Below are 18,489 nucleotides of genomic sequence, written 5' to 3' on the forward strand. Positions count from 1 at the left end.
GCCTAGGTTGGTAAACGAGCAGACAGGTAGTGGAATATGTGTGCACATTTTGACATGTGACGCCACAACAGTGACATCCTTTAGCAACGCCGGCCGTAAATGGGAAGGTCTGCCAGCAACACCAATCAAATAAATCAAATCCTTTAGCAATGTGATGTCGCAGAAAGGTAAATCTGTCAACTTTAATGAAGCGGTGGTATATAGAATATAAAAGCTACGTGTTGTTGAACAGTTTGATCTTCTGGATTTGGTTCTTGGCTGGGTTTGAGAGTTGAATATTGCAAAAATAGAAATAATCTGCCGGTAGTTGTATCCCAACACGAATCCAGTGTTGGAAAAGGGGGGTAAATTAGCACTACCTTGTTCTAAAACGGCGGTATCATTTTTGCACTGGGATGTGATTATCCTAGTAACTACTTATTGTTATAGTGATCAAAATACAACCACAGGATATCAAGGCTGATAGCTCTGTGTGCATTGAGTGGGTTCCAGGCCACTCGAAGCAACCTCTGCAGTCAGAACCAGTAACCAGTAGATTTCACCTGCACCATTGAAGTGCTCCGTGATGCAGTTATATTTTCATGCTGTCATTAGATTGCTACTCGCTGGATCTTTTGAAATATTCAGTGTAATTTAATATACCTGTAATCTAAATTACCATAAATTTTGTCCATGACTAACTTGCCCATTTTTCCAGATTTTTAGAGTTCTATGGAGCTTAGAAAGGTGTTTTGAGGTTTGCTTGGAATATGGAATGATATTTTGCTGGAAAATTGATAGTTTTAGCACCAAAAATAATATTTTGTGACATTTATATGCCTCTAAAATGCAGTTTTGTGGACGAAATATTTGGTCATTTAAGGTATACAGACTTACATGTACTCTTGGTCTTGCTGTTTGGAGATACAGTATTGTGAACATACACTTGTGAGGAGGAAGTTGTGCAGTGATGGCGACATTTCAGCCATATCGTCATGAGATTTTCACATATCCTGAGAACCAAAATTTCTTATCAACAGTTTTCTAGAAGAACAATCTGACAATGTCATTCAGTCTTTTGTGGTGACCTCTGATATCAGCCAGGTCACTGACCATCCAAAGCAGTGAGGTATAGGAAATCTAAATCTTGGCTAGTTGGTTTTGCTTGGTCACAATTCATGGCAGAAATATAATTGTGTGCAAGTTGACAAATCTATTGAAAGTCATTGCCTGAAAACCCTGTTGCTGCTGTTGTATTTCAAAATATTTTGCATTTCCTTCAACAGCGTCTTCTGTGAAACAAGACAGTATTAAGTTTTTGGAGAAAACATGCCAACTTGAGATGTGTTGAGAAACAGTTCTTGGGGGGAAATCCATTTTCTTTCTGCTGCTAAATGTTGTTCATATTTGTACATGCCACTTTGATTTCTGTTAACAAATATCACTTCTTACTCATTACTAACACTCATGAAGAGAAACCTGCACAGATTGTATTTGTTGTGAAACATATATATATATATATTTTTTTTTTTTTGTTGCTATTCTGTGTTTTTTTTTAATTTGTGAATGTCATATCCTATTTCACTCTAAATTTTGGGGATAGTTTTTTTTCCCCCCATTGTTTGCATTTATTAGTATTTCAGCCTGTGCAAAATGTGCAATTTTGACATAATTATGTCTTCACAATTTATCTGGCAGTGGGAGGTCAAAGTGTGTTAGGAATATCACATAATCACTCACATTTTCTTTGTTCCTTTTGACACTGCATTACTGATAGACTAATTGCTTCATGCACAAGAAGCTCAGAAAATGACTTGACAAAAACACAAAATTTTGGAGCAGATCATTACAAGCGGGCTTGGGGCCATGTTTCACGGGCTGTGATTGCCACGGTGACATAACAAAACATTAACCCTTCATTTCCAAGAAAACGTATATACTGTACGGGGAAAAAAAATCTAAAAAATGAGATCATGCAAAACCTAAGGCATAAATTTTTTGGACTGAAGTTGCATTATGTGTGAAAGGCAGTTTGAGGTGAAGTTATTCATTTTATTGCCTACATCAGGACTATGTATAGCATGAAAGGCCAGTCAAATAAATAAATGGAATGTTGCCTGTTACAATAATAGTGTATGTCCTATATTCAGGCTGGGTTCTTCACATGTAGTGTGTAGCAACATCTGATATGGGCCTGTGGACCAGTTTTCACAAAGCAACCCTTTTGCTTTCAAACACCATTATAACATCCCTTATATGAAACTCCCGGCAGTGTTAACGCTTACCTGTAGTGGTTACGTATGCCTGAAATGGTAATGCTTACCTATAGTGGTAACAGTGTGTTTCTGTATTACAGGCCCAGTGCTCCACCCTCAGTACTATGGCATCCAGACCCCCTGGGGGATTTACCCAGCCAATATCATCCAGCAACAGGGTCAGGGGACGCCCCAGCAGGCACAGCTCTCACAGCAGCAACAACAACAGATGCTGCGGGGACAGAACGGCCGACCTTTGACCCCATCCCAGCAGAATGAGGCCATGGCCACGCCCAGTTCCACCCTCCCAGCACAAGCGCTACAAACACCAGGTGGGTGGGAGAACGATTCACTTTTAATGGATGGTAAAAACATGGTTGTGACCATGAAGTATACCTAACTGTCTAAAATACCTGCATATAATTTAAGAATAGATATGTGTGTGTGTGTTTTTTTTAAGTGCATTCAGATATTTGAACTTTAAGTTGAAGATTATGGACCATACTGATAGTACTCTGAATCAGTAACACAAACTTTGTATTAAAAACACACTTTACTACAGCTTCTTACTGTGTATGAGGGTTTCTTCAGTGCTCTCCACGGTTTTGTCGTCCCACAATAATGTTGTCCATTGTCGTGTGAGTGAAATATTACCTAATACCCAAAATAAAGGCAGAAAAGATTTCATCAGTGAAACCAACTTGTAAATACAGAGTTAAAAAGCGGTTTCTGCAAGGGCATCCTAATAATTTTATGCTCAGTGCTAACCATTTCAATGTGGGTGATCTCCCTTGTTTGCAGGGGCTGGCTATCAGATCCTAGCGCCTGCGTATTATGACCAGAATGGTCAACTGGTGATGGGGAATCCGCGGGGGCTGGGCACACCTGTGCGCCTCGTCTCACCTGCGCCTGTTCTTGTTAGTGCTGCTGCGGCAGGTAACCAACAAGGTGAGTTGACAGCAAACAACTACACGTGGGACCAATGGTTTTGTTGGTATTCTATAACACAGCTCCTAAGCTCACATTGCTCAGGCTTAGATAAATATCAATTACCTGTTGTAAGGCAACTTCATTGATCTTGTTTTCTTCATGTACTTGCCATGATTACATTTACATTTTTTGTTTAAGATAGGATGTCGAATTTAACACCCTTACTTTATAGCCAAGTCTCGGCTCATGAATGTTGATTTTTTTTTATGTTTTCATTCTAACCATACCATACTCGTTACGCAATTGGGGGTACTGTCCAAGACCTATAGGGGTCTCCAGAAAATAATTTAACTTTCTGGGGGCCGTTTCACAAAACACTGATAATGTGACGTTCACTTAACTTCCATGGCAACCAGTACTACACATATTAAGTTGCCATGGTAGTTACATGGACATGGTGCTACATATGAAAACTTAACTTTTTATGTTAACCACAAGATTTTGGTTCAGTTCACTTTACAAGGACCTGTTCATTACAAGGACCTGTTTTAAGGCTAAACCAATATATGTGCATACTGCTATTTTGGTAGTCATTACAAGGATCTGTTTTAAGGCTAAACCAATGTACGTGCATACTGCTATTTTGGTAATCATTACAAGGACCTGTTTTAAGGCTAAACCAATGTACGTGCATACTGCTATTTTGGTAATCATTACAAGGATCTGTTTTAAGGCTAAACCAATGTACGTGCATACTGCTATTTTGGTAATCATTACAAGGACCTGTTTTAAGGCTAAACCAATGTACGTGCATACTGCTATTTTGGTAATCATTACAAGGACCTGTTTTAAGGCTAAACCAATGTACGTGCATACTGCTATTTTGGTAGTCATTACAAGGACCTGTTTTTTATCTAAACCAATATATGTGCATACTGCTATTTTTGATTTCCATAAAATAATATTCATTTGGTATTCAGTGGCCCTTTAAACAATAACAGCTATTGATTGAACATTTGTTCCCTGTCTGTAGGTGGCGCTAATGGGCTGGGGAACAACCCGCTACGTTTACTCTCTACTCAGTCAGGTCAGGGTCAGAACCAGCCTGTGGTCTATTCCAGTAACAGTAATCCACCCACCCCTCAGAACAACACCATGGGTAAGTCATTCAGTCGTGAGTCAGCCGGTCTGTCAGGTTAGGGTCAGAACCAGCCTGTGGTCTATTCCAGTAACAGTAATCCACCCACCCCTCAGAACAACACCATGGGTAAGTCATTCAGTCGTGAGTCAGCCAGTCTGTCAGGTTAGTGTCAGAACCAGCCTGTGGTCTATTCCAGTAACAGTAATCCACCCACCCCTCAGAACAACACCATGGGTAAGTCATTCAGTCGTGAGTCAGCCGGTCTGTCAGGTTAGGGTCAGAACCAGCCTGTGGTCTATTCCAGTAACAGTAATCCACCCACCCCTCAGAACAACACCATGGGTAAGTCATTCAGTCGTGAGTCAGCCAGTCTGTCAGGTTAGTGTCAGAACCAGCCTGTGGTCTATTCCAGTAACAGTAATCCACCCACCCCTCAGAACAACACCATGGGTAAGTCATTCAGCCGTGAGTCAGCCAGTCTGTCAGGTTAGGGTCAGAACCAGCCTTTGGACTATTCCAGTAACAGTAATCCACCCACCCCTCAGAACAACACCATGGGTAAGTCATTCAGTCGTGAGTCAGCCAGTCTGTCAGGTTAGGGTCAGAACCAGCCTGTGGTCTATTCCAGTAACAGTAATCCACCCACCCCTCAGAACAACACCATGGGTAAGTCAGTCAGTCAAATCAGTCAGTACAACGCTGTAGGTACGTCAGTCAAGTCAGTCAGCCCCCTGAAATCCTATATGTGTGAATCAGGACACTACTGCGTTGTTTGAGATGCCATCCCCTGCGTTTTACCTAGCCATTTTTCTCCCCATTTAAGAATCCTGTGATTTTTTGTCAAATGTCACATGCTCAACAATTTCAGATCTGGGTGCAAAGAAAGCCTTCCAGTGATACCAGCGCTCTGTTTTTTATTGTTGTGGATGTTTCTTGGATTTTACGGCATGGAAAAGAAAAAAATGTTTATTTTTATATTTTTATGAATTTGTGGCCTACAAATGAGAAGAAACCTACCTGTATGGATGTATGTGTGCAAATGAAATTTTGTGCCACCAGAAGGCGTGTGGATAAATGTCTGCCAAGGCCAAAATTTAAATATTGTTTGTTTGATGTTAGAAGCCTTTTATAACCAATGAGGGTAGGGACCCCCATCTCTCTCTTTCTCTCTCTCTCTCTCTCTCTCTCTCTCTCTCTCTCTCATACAAACTTGCTCAACATTGATAAGAACACAGTGCTATATTATATCACCCAATATTTGGCAATTCTCAAGATAAATATTCTGAAATATTTACAATAAAACTAACACGTAAACATTTGTTAAACATTTTTATGAGTACTATGCCATAATTTATGCCAACAATTTGTGCTAGCATTTTCAGGTCCTATACAAAGGGGTCGATCATGTGAAAATATAATGTAATATAACAAAATCCTGTCCAGCTGATACTTTTGACAGAGTGAAGCAGAACCTCATGGCCTAGTAAAATAAAATCTATACTGAGAAATCTAATTCCATTTTCCGAAATTTCCTAATTTTAGTTAAATTTGTAGAGATTTAGGGGATTTTTCTTTATGTGGAGGATCAAATATTTCTTCTGTCTACAATACATTATCTTATGTACATGCTTGTTGTGAAGTTTGTAAGCACCCAAGTGAGCCTCAACTCAGATCACCAGCTTTGACCTAATTTATACTGTCCAAAACATTTATACATGAGGAAGAAAAGAGCCAAAATCATGTTGTGTTGCATGAGTTTTAAAGGATGGAACGTATCCGCTTTGTCTGTATGTGAACTTCCCTGATTCCATTTAGAAATTCATCTGCCATTTCTTGTGTCACTGCCATTGTTTCCACTTAACAGTGTATCAGTAAACACATACATTTTCTATCCATTGAGTTTTGAAAAAAGGTATCCACACACCCGATTAACCTTTTTTTAAATTTTGGGATCTGCCGAACGGTATCTTTCCATGCCAACAGAAGAGGCTCATGTGGGGGCCTCTGGTACATGTAAAATTGGTAGCCACAATATTTGTAAACATTTCGCATCCCTTATAACCAGAGCCGCACAATTCTCAGCAATTCAGGTTTGCGGGATTAAGTGTGTTTTAATGGTATAGCATGGCCAAAAGAATTGGATCACAGAGAATTCTTTATCTTGCCATCAAAAGACGCTGAGGACTGCGATGTTTATAAGTTTTCCTTGAACATCTTACAATTGTTATCTAACAAAATGAGACTAATTTGAAATTTCGACTCTCCGTGGAAACACAAGGACACCGGTCATCAATTCAGTAAAGTATATGTCCCCCCAAACTTGACATGAGGTCTAGTTCACAGCCGATAAGTTGTCCATAGTAAAATACGTATTTGTGAACAGAGCCTTCCGCTGACTGTCTCAGCGGAACCAAAAACACTTGCTTGTCGTCTGCAAAAGTCTAGTGAATTACATTTGCGGATGGCTTTGTGGTTTTCTGGACAATTTTTATCTCATTCCGTGGCATATACAAGTGGTAATTCCATAATATCTTGCTTTCTGAGCCCTACACTCAAACGTGTAGCTATTGTTTTCGCGCGTGGGACATGCGCACGTGTGGTTGACATTGAGGTGGTACCGAAAAGAAAAAAAAAACAACGCGTAGTCACAGCTTCAATTTCTTGTCATTTTAAAAGCATCTGTCACGTCATACTTCTACTTCACTCAACAATTAGCTTTCAAAAGAACACGGTTGTCCACTTTTGCATGCTGACCTGTTCTGTAGACCGGAATACTTCAGTAACGTTGTGGTATCGTTTTTACATGATGTCAGAATCTTGTTAGACGTCGGCATGATTGACGTACTACCAGTTAAGGTCAGTTGGGTAGACCGCATCACAGCTCAAGGCAGACTTTATTTTCGAATTCAACAGATTTTCTGAAGAAAAATATCGAATACAGGTCAGTGTCATTGGTTACAAAAGGCGCATAAATATCTTGACTTGGAACGAAAAATATTAAATGCAATAAAATATGGCGTCTGTAAAAACACGAAAAAAGAATTTCGGTCAGGGCCTTCTTGAAGGGTGGGGCACGTAACATCAAACATAATATTTATAGTTCGGCCCAAGTAGTACCTGGCCATTCAGGATGGCTTTGCAGAAGTACTGTAGTTTCAGCCTTGCATTGCATTGTTGAGCCATTGGACTGTTAACTGGTATGATTACTTTGCTGTGTGAACTCAGAATCTTATTTCTCAACCCAGTTCATTGAACCCTTGCACACCCTTGACATTTTTTGTCTGGAACCATTTAATCCGTCAATATGTTTTTAAGCCACACCCCTTTCCTATAACAATTACGTTTTCATGCCAGGATTTTAATCCCAATATTAATGGTCTGTTTTGGGTTTTACTAGCCTGTCACTCATTCAGTCCATCCATCTGTTTTAGGTTACACCCCTAGCAACAGTTTGGGCTACACCCCGGTAACGACCAGCCTCTTCACCCCCATCAGTAACAGCCTCGGTCTGACGCCACAGCAGTCAGCACCTTTCGGGAACACCAATCTTGGCTCCTCTACCCCTGGCACTATCGGATCAGGTACCTCACCCCGCCCACCTACTTAACAGAATCCCATTCCCAACTCCTCATAATCCTACCCTTACCTCTCTCAATTAAGGAAACAACCCTCAACTGATCTACATCCCATACCTAAGATACTAAGTACCAACCAACATCTCCTACCCAACCAACAAACAACTTACATCACAGAACCTTAACATCCCACACCCACGAACCCACCCATCCACCCAGTCAATCATCATACACATTCAGTACTGTACATCATACACAGGCAGCACTCTACATCATACACACGCAGCACTCTACATCATACACATTCAGTACTGTACATCATACACACGCAGCACTCTACATCATACACATTCAGCACTCTACATCATACACACTCAGCACTCTACATCATACACACTCAGCACTCTACATCATACACATTCAGCACTCTACATCATACACACTCAGCACTCTACATCATACACATGCAGCACTCTACATCATACACACTCAGCACTCTACATCATACACACTCAGCACTCTACATCATACACATTCAGTACTGTACATCATACACACGCAGCACTCTACATCATACACATTCAGCACTCTACATCATACACACTCAGCACTCTACATCATACACACTCAGCACTATACATCATACACACTCAGCACTCTACATCGTACACACTCAGCACTCGATCACCCTACACATTCAGCACTCGATCATCCTACACATTCAGAACTCTACACACGTCCATAAACACCCAACCCAAGAAAAACTAACAATGCACACCCACAACCAAGGGGTATCCCACACCCTTCCAGCAGCACGATTAACATCCCACATCCAACCAGTATCCCACAACTATTCCAAGAATACCTGACATCCCACATTTAATCAGCCATCCATCCACCCCCATAACAACCAATCCCTCCCCACACCCTCACTACACCTAACATCCCACTAACCAGCCATCCATCCACCCCCATAACCAACCAATCCCTCCCCACACCCTCACTACACCTAACATCCCACATCTAACCAGCCAGCCATCCAAGCCCGTAACCAACCAATCCCACCCCACACCCTCACTACACCTAACATCCCACTAACCAGCCATCCATCCAAGCCCATAACCAACCAATCCCACCCCACACCCTCACTACACCTAACATCCCACTAACCAGCCATCCATCCATCCAACCCCATAACCAACCAATCCCACCCCACACCCTCACTACACCTAACATCCCACTAACCAGCCAGCCATCCATCCAACCCCATAACCAACCAATCCCACCCCTCACCCTCACTACACCTAACATCCCACATCTAACCAGCCATCCATCCAACCCCGTAACCAACCAATCCCACCCCACACCCTCACTACACCTAACATCCCACTAACCAGCCATCCATCCATCCAACCCCATAACCAACCAATCCCACCCCACACCCTCACTACACCTAACATCCCACATCTAACCAGCCATCCATCCAACCCCATAACCAACCAATCCCACATCCTCACTACACCTAACATCCCACTAACCATCCATCCATCCATCCATCCATCCAACCCCATAACCAACCAACCCCACCCCACACCCTCACTACACCTAACATCCCACATCTAACCAGCCATGGATCCATCCCCAAAACCAACCAATCACACACCACCCCCTCACTCCACCACATCATGGCACACCTAACGTACCACACCCTTCCAACCAACCAACCGTCTATCCTATCCTACAATCACGACCAACCAACAAATACCCCACTCCCCACACCTTCACTACACCAATGGCACACATCCAAACTAAGCAATAAACACAACTGATTTCAAAAGGCTTTTGATAGTAAAAATAAGAAAAGTGATTTAAAAGCTAAGTTGCAGATCATGGGGGCTGAAAATGGGACCATCCGGATGACCCAGGAGCCTCCCACCAATGTGGTCGCTGTGAGCTAAAGCTGAATTGCTCTCTGGCCGTACATGGGAAGAGCGGCCAGTGGATGGTTCCTCTCGGACTCTGCTGGGTTTCTTCCCACTAAAATGCTGCTGCCGTCATATAATGAAATATTCTTGAGAATGGCCTAAAGCACCAATCAAATAAATAAACATGGAAACAACACTGACAGACAGAGAGGATAGGACATTTGGGTTAAAGAGCTTCTATTGAATATAGTACAGCATACACCAAAAAACATAGAGAACCTAAATTTGAGCTCAAAGGAATACAGAATCGTTTCTGATTAGCGGGTGTGAAAGATAGGCAAGTTCACCACTGTCAGTCAGTGTTGATTCAGTATCCCTTTAACCTAGTCTTACTTTTTTCGCACAGTTGTCTGTCAGGGACAGATCTGTATCCCTTTCTGACAAATTTTTAAGAGAACTTTCGGAGTAATAATCTGTACTTTATTCAAAGTTTAATTTGAGTCAAGATGACCCTGGTGGAATCGGCATTAACATCTCATTCTCTCTTTTTTTTCAGGCCTGAACGGGCAGAGACGAGACTCGTTAGACTTCGTGAAGCAGCGCCCCCTACCCACTCTAAACCAGTACTACAACTCGCTCGGGGGAATGGCGGGCTCCCCCGCTGGTCCCATGGGGCTTGTCCAGCCGGGACAGTCCATCACACCGCCGCCATCACTTACAGGCTCAAACTCGAATCTCACACTGGGTAGGTACTCCTTCCCATCTGAATTTATTCAGAAGTTAATGCACAAAGCCAAGGTCTCCCTCAAGTCTGATCTGGCATCTTCTGTATGTGCTCTTATCACTTACTCTAAATGACCTACGTTTTCGACCAAAAAAAGTGCACTTTTGGAAGCGAAGTAATGTCATAGCATTTTAACTTTTGCGCTGAAACTTACATTTTTCAGTAGGATATCATCTTGCCTCGCAAACTAAACACCTTTTTAAAGTCAGCAGAACTCTATGAATCAGTGGGTGAACATTCAGGCTGTTTAGGGTAGATCTGAAGAAGTGCATAAACCGAGTCTTGATTCCCTTTTCGTTTTTGGGAAATGAAATTGGCTATATCTGTAATGTTATTGGTATACAGTAGAGCTCAGGCTGAAAGTCAAAGCCAGGCAATAAATTAGCGCGATCCTAGAGGTCTTGTAGAGAGTTTGAAGATGACATGTGGGGAGCTGTGGGACAGACAGTCACCTGCAGAGTTAGTGATCCGTCCACTGTGACTGATCTTACGTGGCTGAGCATTGCTATGCCTACGCAATGCTATGTGGGAAGTTGATGACGGAAAATTTAGTTTTTGGTTAACATGATTTGAAAGACTTTTTGAAAGACTAACACCATACATGAAGCTGAAGTAAAATGTCTGATGTTTGTCTTTTTGATTGCAACGTGGCAATCATCTTTCAAAGCAGTGATTTACAAATGAGTCCATGCGAGATTCGTAATGTATCACCATGATTGCTAAAGCCAGCTCATTCATCTTTCATAAAAGTGGGCAGACATCTTTCGTTTCTTTCGTAGGTTTTCCTTGTTGTGGGAGTCATTAGCCAGTGAAATATTATCTGCCACTCAGTATTTAGCAGACAAAATTGACACTTTGACACTGACATGCCGTGCAACAACAACAGAGCAATATTACGATACAAATTTCATGAACAAAAGTAGTAATTAAAATTAAATTAAAACACGATGGGTAAATTAGATTGTCTCTTTATGGTGTAACTTTGTGGAGAATTTGTAGTTTGTACCAAACCATGTGGGCAATGCACCCAAATAGCAAATGCCTGTAGGCAAAGTTATTCTCACAGAAAAAAGAAATAATTTCCCATTTGCACCAGTACACTTTATGGAAATTTTTAATAGGCTTATCGGGCACATAGTAAAATTTTCTTTATTGACTCTTGTTGACAGCAAAATGCCTTCATGGAAGTAATTCCACTCTGCTTAAATAATACATTACTTGAACTAATAACCACATGAAATCTGATATCATATTTTATTGGTGAACTTGAATACAACTTGAATGTGGACAGTTGAAGTAAAATGGGTTTGAATGGCTTATACATGTATCGATTTCATGTTTACAAGTTGTTGTTTATTTTTTTTTGGTTTGGAGGGTAATGCTTTGGTATTTACTGTATTTGTGTGTAAAATATCATGGGTGTTAGCGGCAACAGAAAAGTGGATTATTGTAGGCTTTATTAAAATACCCGGAAGTTTCACGAAGAGATCGGGAAGAAAATCTCTTGCAGTCTTAGTGACCAGGTGTGACACTTCGTCAAGATTGAAGAACAATAGGCATGTTGTATTGCAGTAGGCATGTTGTATTGCAGTAAGTAAATATTACTTACAAGTGTGAACTTTTATTAACCGACACATGCTGTGTGGTTTTGAAAATTTTAAACAATAGAAATGAATTAACCTCTCAAAACTGATGGGGCAGGACTCACTGTTTCTGTGTAGAACCCTCTTCTGAAGGGCCTGTTACTTCCCAGGTGGCATTTTGGTCAGCAATTACATCTGCAGACTATCAATAATGTGGGCTAATCATAAACACTTCGTTAACACAGCAGCCTTTTTGGGTTACTGGTTGATTCAGGTCACAGTTGTTAGTTTGATCTAGACAAGCCAGCATAGGGATCAACTTCTAGATGACTTCAGGACACATTTGTTACTTTGATCTAGACAAGCAAGCATAAGATCGACTTCTAGGTGACTTCAGGACACAGTTGTTACTTTGATCTAGACAATCAAGCATAGGGATCGACTTCTAGGTGACTTCAGGACACAGTTGTTACTTTGATCTAGACAAGCAAGCATAGGGATCGACTTCTCGGTGACTTCAGAACACAGTTGTTACTTTGATCTAGACAAGCAAGCATAGGGATCGACTTCTAGGTGACTTCAGGACACAGTTGTTACTTTGATCTAGACAAGCAAGCATAAGATTGACTTCTCGGTGACTTCAGAACACAGTTGTTACTTTAATCTAGACAAGCTAGCATAAGATCGACTTCTAGGTGACTTCAGGACACATTTGTTACTTTGATCTAGACAAGCAAACATAAGATCGACTTCTAGGTGACTTCAGGACATAGTTGTTACTTTGATCTAGACAAGCAAGCACAGGGATCGACTTTTTCCAGGGTACTGTCCAGTTTCCTCCAGGTTACTGTCTGCTTTCCTCCACCTCATTGTATAAATGGACAGTCATCATATAAGTAAAATAGTCTGCCACCCAGGGTTATAAAGCTTAATGAAATAAATACATGTGTAATTTGCTACTGTTTGCAGGCTTTGGTAATGGTAGATTACCGTCGTCTGCCCCTGGGGCCGAGAATAAATACCGAAATGGCCCAATGTCTTCAGCCAATGGACTCTTTGGTGGCAGTTCGCTATTTCCAGCCAGGGCCATTTCAAGAGGGTGAGTGCCAGCAAGATTCTGCTGTCATAAATTCTAGAGTAACATGTTCTTTGGACTGTCCTTGTTTGTAGTACTGTAATTCTTCAACTTTTTCACGTGTTCGCATAATATTCAAGTATATTCTAAGGGGGATTGCATGTTCTATAAAATTGTATTTTTGTGTACCCGTGAAATTGCCCAACCCTTCACGTGTCTGCGTAGGTTAAGCCTCCAAAATAATATTAAAAAAAGATGCACAAATCCTGCTGAAAGCTATATGTGAAAAGGTTGGAGAATCCAGGTACTGCTGTAATTCCTCAACCTTTTCGACGTGGGAAGGTTTTCCAGCAACCTGCAGATGGTCGTAGGTTTCCAGCGGGCAGAGTGCGGTATCCTCCCACCATAATGCTGGCCGTCGTCGCATAAGTGAAATATTCTTGAGTACAGTGTAAAACACCAATCAAATAAATACATAAATCAACCTTTTCCCATGCTTGCAAAGTGTTTATGGCATTGTTCTGTGTTGAGTCATGAAATTGTACCTGTTCTGAACCCCTAAAAGTGGCCAATCCAACTGATGTAATTTTTTTGTACTGAAAGTTGCCCTTTATATGTGAAAAGGTTGATGAATGAGGGTAATGGTTAAAGAAGAAAATTTAAATATCATTCAAATACCATTGAAAAGAGAATGCATTTCCTCGCTTGACGATTTGGGAAACGGGAATGATGGACGTAGGTTCCGAGTTTACACGAACAAGCCGGCAGTTTTAACAACTCTCATTGGCTGAGAGGGGACACACCCCCAGCTTAAATTACAGGGTGTTAAAGATGGAGGATGTGATGGACTTTGCGATTTATGCCAGCTTTGCCGTTTTCAGGCTTTACGTAGTATGGCAAGGAAAAATTGCAAAATTATGCAGCAGGCACCACCAGATAGAAAAAAATATGCTCTTTTCAGTCTATAGTGTCATGTTTTTAAGTTTTCTTCTCTAATTATGTCATCTGAATCCAGTTGTTGTGGAGTGTCATGAGATTACGGGAGAGGTCTCTTAGTCTTAACTGTATTGGCAACTTTTGCACATCTTTATCACAAGCCTACTTGACTGAAAGGATGGTTTTTTATTCGTTTACAAATCATAACTGTTTCGTTACAGTTTTGGTGATCTTGTTTTATTTCTGCTTTAGTCTTGTCAAATCGGATGGACAATATTTTCCTGAGGTTGTAAAAGTGGTTCGCTTTGATTGTGGATCATTTTTTGTATATAAACACAAGGGTATAGAAATTGTCAATAACAACTGCTTTTTGATGGTGTTCAGTGCAAGTCTGTCGAAAGAGGTAACTGGACGGAGTCGTTTACTGGAGGATTTCCGCAACAATAGAATCCCGAATCTCCAGCTGAAGGACTTGGTAAACCATGTTGTTGAGTTCTCACAGGACCAGCATGGATCTCGGTGAGTAGACGAAGTGAATACGACAGTTCCAAAAATGACAAGTGTTGAGGGGCCGACATCTTATCAAAGATGACTAAATACTTAAAGCCCGGTAGATCTGGCCAGCGATGTGTAATGAAACCACGGGACCTCAGCAGGAAGGGCCCAGATTGGCTAAATACTGGCTAAACACAGTCAGCATTGAAAATTGTGCCAGGCATGAGCACTGGGATTCTGATTGGGACGTTTGTACGCTACAAGTTGTAGGCTGACAAATGTTATCGCAGAACTTCTGTTGTCTAATAGGCAGGTTAATGCTGTATGGGCTGCTGGAAACGGCTTCATGATGCTGTTATAGACTTTTTTTTGAGTATTGTGTATGACACCAATCAAATTAATAAAACTGCTTTTATCAGTCATTTTGGGTATCTCAAAGGTTCAGGATTTATCACCTGTTATAGCTGTGATACCTGCCCTAAATTAACCTTTCTCTCACAAAAGTGCTATATCCGAGGCCAATGTCACTTTTATTTTCTTTGCTGAAACTTAATTTTCCAGTAGAATGTCATCCCATGTTGTAAGCAACCCTAAACACACCTTCTTAAATCAAATTTTTTAGTAGTTATTGGGTTCTTAACTCTTTGTTTGTAAGTTTTGCCATTGAAATGCTCAGTTAGGGTATTTATTATTTATATAGAGGTGAAATGTGCGGATTTCCGCCACTGATAATGGTGATACCTCACTGGCCAGAGTTTGATATCACTTCTGTTATTACACACCCTGACGCCATTACGTCACAAAGAAACATTTTGTTTTATAACGTTTCATTTCGAGTTTAGCAGAATGCCATCCTAATACAAGTTCAGTTATCATGCTTTATGCATCTCTCTGTGAAGGCCTACATCTAAAATCATTGACCAGCAGTAGATTCAGGGTCAATCCAGGGTCAAGCCACACCTAAGACCTTAAAAGAGGGAGTTGTAACTTCCTCGCTTGGCGTTCAGCACAAAGGGGATAGCGCAATGACTGGTTGCCCCGTATCATTATAATCACTTGGGCAGGGCGGCTTACTTTCGTTCTTTAAGCCGTCTCAGTGAAGTAGCACTAGATAAAAGAGCGGTGGAAATCCGTCCTGCAACAATGAGGCACATTACATGCACTCTAAGGATTCCTTCATCGTCATATGACTGAAAAATTGTTAAGTACGATGTTAAACCTCAAGAACTCACTCACTCACAAGAAAAATATTTGTTTTTCGACTTCCGCTGTGCAATATATCCTCTTTTAATCCGTTCAACAATTGATTGTACACTGCAGAAATCGGAACTGTTTTAGTCTCACAGCTGACGGGTTGATCACACTTGTTATTGTAGATTCATCCAGCAGAAGTTAGAGCGGGCTTCGCCGTCTGAGAAGGCCATGGTGTTTGGGGAAATACTCACTGCTGCCTACAGCCTTATGACTGATGTGTTCGGCAACTACGTCATCCAAAAATTCTTTGAATTTGGGAATTCGGACCAGAAGCAGACGTTGGCTCAGCGTGTCAGAGGTCATGTGTTGCCGTTGGCGCTGCAGATGTACGGTTGTCGCGTCATTCAGAAAGCGCTGGAATCCATTCCTGCAGACATGCAGGTGAGTTGCTGGCAATCCCTGCTTCAAACTGACCAACCCGCTCTCTAGGAGACTACAGAGCCGCTGGCATTTCTGAGATTTATCCCTTCAATACGTCATCAGGGATTTAATAGCTGTATTGCTTCCGTACCCATTTGATTCATACTCTAATTCCTCAACCTCTTCGCATATGGAAGAGCAACTTTCTGTGCAGTTTGTGCAATAATTTGATTTTGAAGATAAAACTACATTGGTTTTGTTGTTCAGCTTAATGGCTTCACAAAACAGAGAATTTTATAAGTCTATACAAGGTAAAGCCTTCAGGATATGTATGAATAAACAACTTGCAAACCTGCGGAAGGGTTGAAGAACTACAGTAGCTGTCGGGTTCATCCTTTTGAAATGTGCAAATAAGTATGACGCTTTTTTTATTTGTGATCCCAAACTTCTGACTCAGAAACAGTTTAGCTTCAATTTTTAGTACATACACAGATGATGTGCCACGAATGACATCTGTTCATTTCCTCAGCTGTCGTGGTTAACAGATCGCCAGTTTCCATATATATATATATATATATACACACACACACACACACACACACACACACACATACACACTAAATAAACGGATATGATTGTGTGTCCGGGCTGTAATTTCAACTGTTTTCCGTGTAGAATTTTCATTTTTGTTGGATGCATACATATGCAGATGATGATGTGTCGTGGCCATGTAGCCATTTTCCTGATATATACTTTATAGATAGATATGATGTCATGTCAGGGCTACAACTCCAATTGTTGTCCACACAGAGTTTTAATTTTTGGTGGAGACAGAGATACACAGAGGACGATGTGTCATGACTTACATTTGTCCTTTTTCACAGCTGTGGTGGTAACTGGGTAGCTGTTTTCCTTGTATATACTTTCAGAAGTTCATTACATAGTATAATGAATTCAGAAGTTCATTACATAGTATAATGAATTCAGAAGTATGCAGCTTCCCTTTAACTAGTCTTCCCGGCTCAGTTCACATGTTACATCATCTGTAAAAGCTCGTGTCACCTGCTGGAGAAATATGCCAACCCCTCGGGTGGGGCAACAAGGCAGAACATTACATACACCCTAAGGATTCCTTCGTTGTCACATGACTGAAAAATTGTTAAGCACGACGTTAAACCCCAAACACGCACTGACTCACTTTTGGGTGGAAATTATGAAATGAGTCATGGAAAATTTAATTGTAAAACGGCTGCTACAAGAACTGGCCAAACGTTGAAACCAGAACTCGGTATTGAAGAACTATTGTTGGTATGCAGTTACAAGCCCACTGACTATTTTTATATTTCCAGGCCACTCTGAAACGATTACTATCAAAGACATTGTTGTCCTTTTACAAAACTCTCCGCTGTCATAATTTTTAAGTCTATTTCAACACAACCACGTTTGGATCCCAGCATGCACCAGCTGTGTCTTTAGCGCAATAGAGAGAAAAAACGCCTTTAGCGCAATAGAGAGAAAAAAAACGATATGTCACGTAATATGTTAGAGATGGAAGAAAATTGTAAGGTACCGTGGAGACTAGCTATAGGGAAGTTGCATACTTCTAGGTTATGGACTTCTGATACTACATTAATGGAAATGAGTTTGTGTCTGGTCTACAACTCCAACTGTGTTCTGCATAAAGTTTTCATTTGTCCGCCTCCACAGTTGTCATGGTAACCACATACCAATACTCAACACCCATGAAGATTCAAACAAATGCATTTGTTGGAGTGTATGTTGTGTTCACTTTGTTTTGTCAACTTTTCGTTTTTGGTGACTAAGATTTGCCTCCTAATTGAATTCATTGATGTTTGGTATACACATGTAGTATATTGGATTGTTAAATAAATATGGGCTTGTTCCATTTTAGCACCTTACATCAGAAACCTCAGGATAATGAATTAAGTGTGGGTGTGTCATTAACACTGTCGGTCGTTTGCAATGGTGTGATAAGCACACATCTGTACAAAAACATAAACTTTAGGCCATATAATTTATAAATATCCAATGTTTCAGGTGGAGATTGTTAAGGAGTTGGACGGCCACGTATTGAAGTGTGTCAAGGACCAGAATGGAAACCACGTGGTGCAGAAATGCATCGAGTGTGTTGACCCCAAACATCTCCAGTTCATTATTGATGCATTTAAGGGACAGG

At 41.0% G+C, this 18,489-nt stretch overlaps 1 protein-coding gene across 1 annotated transcript in view; it reads left to right on the forward strand.

Annotated features, from left to right (window-relative positions):
* The window catches only part of LOC135464205 (pumilio homolog 2-like), a 60,415-nt gene that overhangs the window by 31,636 nt on the left and 10,290 nt on the right, over positions 1-18,489 (forward strand). The window contains exons 9-17 of the mRNA XM_064741709.1: positions 2,336-2,566; positions 3,036-3,182; positions 4,198-4,323; positions 7,737-7,886; positions 10,362-10,550; positions 13,142-13,271; positions 14,568-14,702; positions 16,055-16,313; positions 18,351-18,488. Coding sequence (XP_064597779.1) covers positions 2,336-2,566; positions 3,036-3,182; positions 4,198-4,323; positions 7,737-7,886; positions 10,362-10,550; positions 13,142-13,271; positions 14,568-14,702; positions 16,055-16,313; positions 18,351-18,488 — 1,505 coding nt within the window. The remainder of the gene's footprint in view (positions 1-2,335; positions 2,567-3,035; positions 3,183-4,197; positions 4,324-7,736; positions 7,887-10,361; positions 10,551-13,141; positions 13,272-14,567; positions 14,703-16,054; positions 16,314-18,350; position 18,489) is intronic.

Source organism: Liolophura sinensis, chromosome 3, assembly GCF_032854445.1.
Source record: "Liolophura sinensis isolate JHLJ2023 chromosome 3, CUHK_Ljap_v2, whole genome shotgun sequence".
In the NCBI taxonomy this organism is placed as follows: Eukaryota; Metazoa; Mollusca; class Polyplacophora; order Chitonida; family Chitonidae; genus Liolophura; species Liolophura sinensis.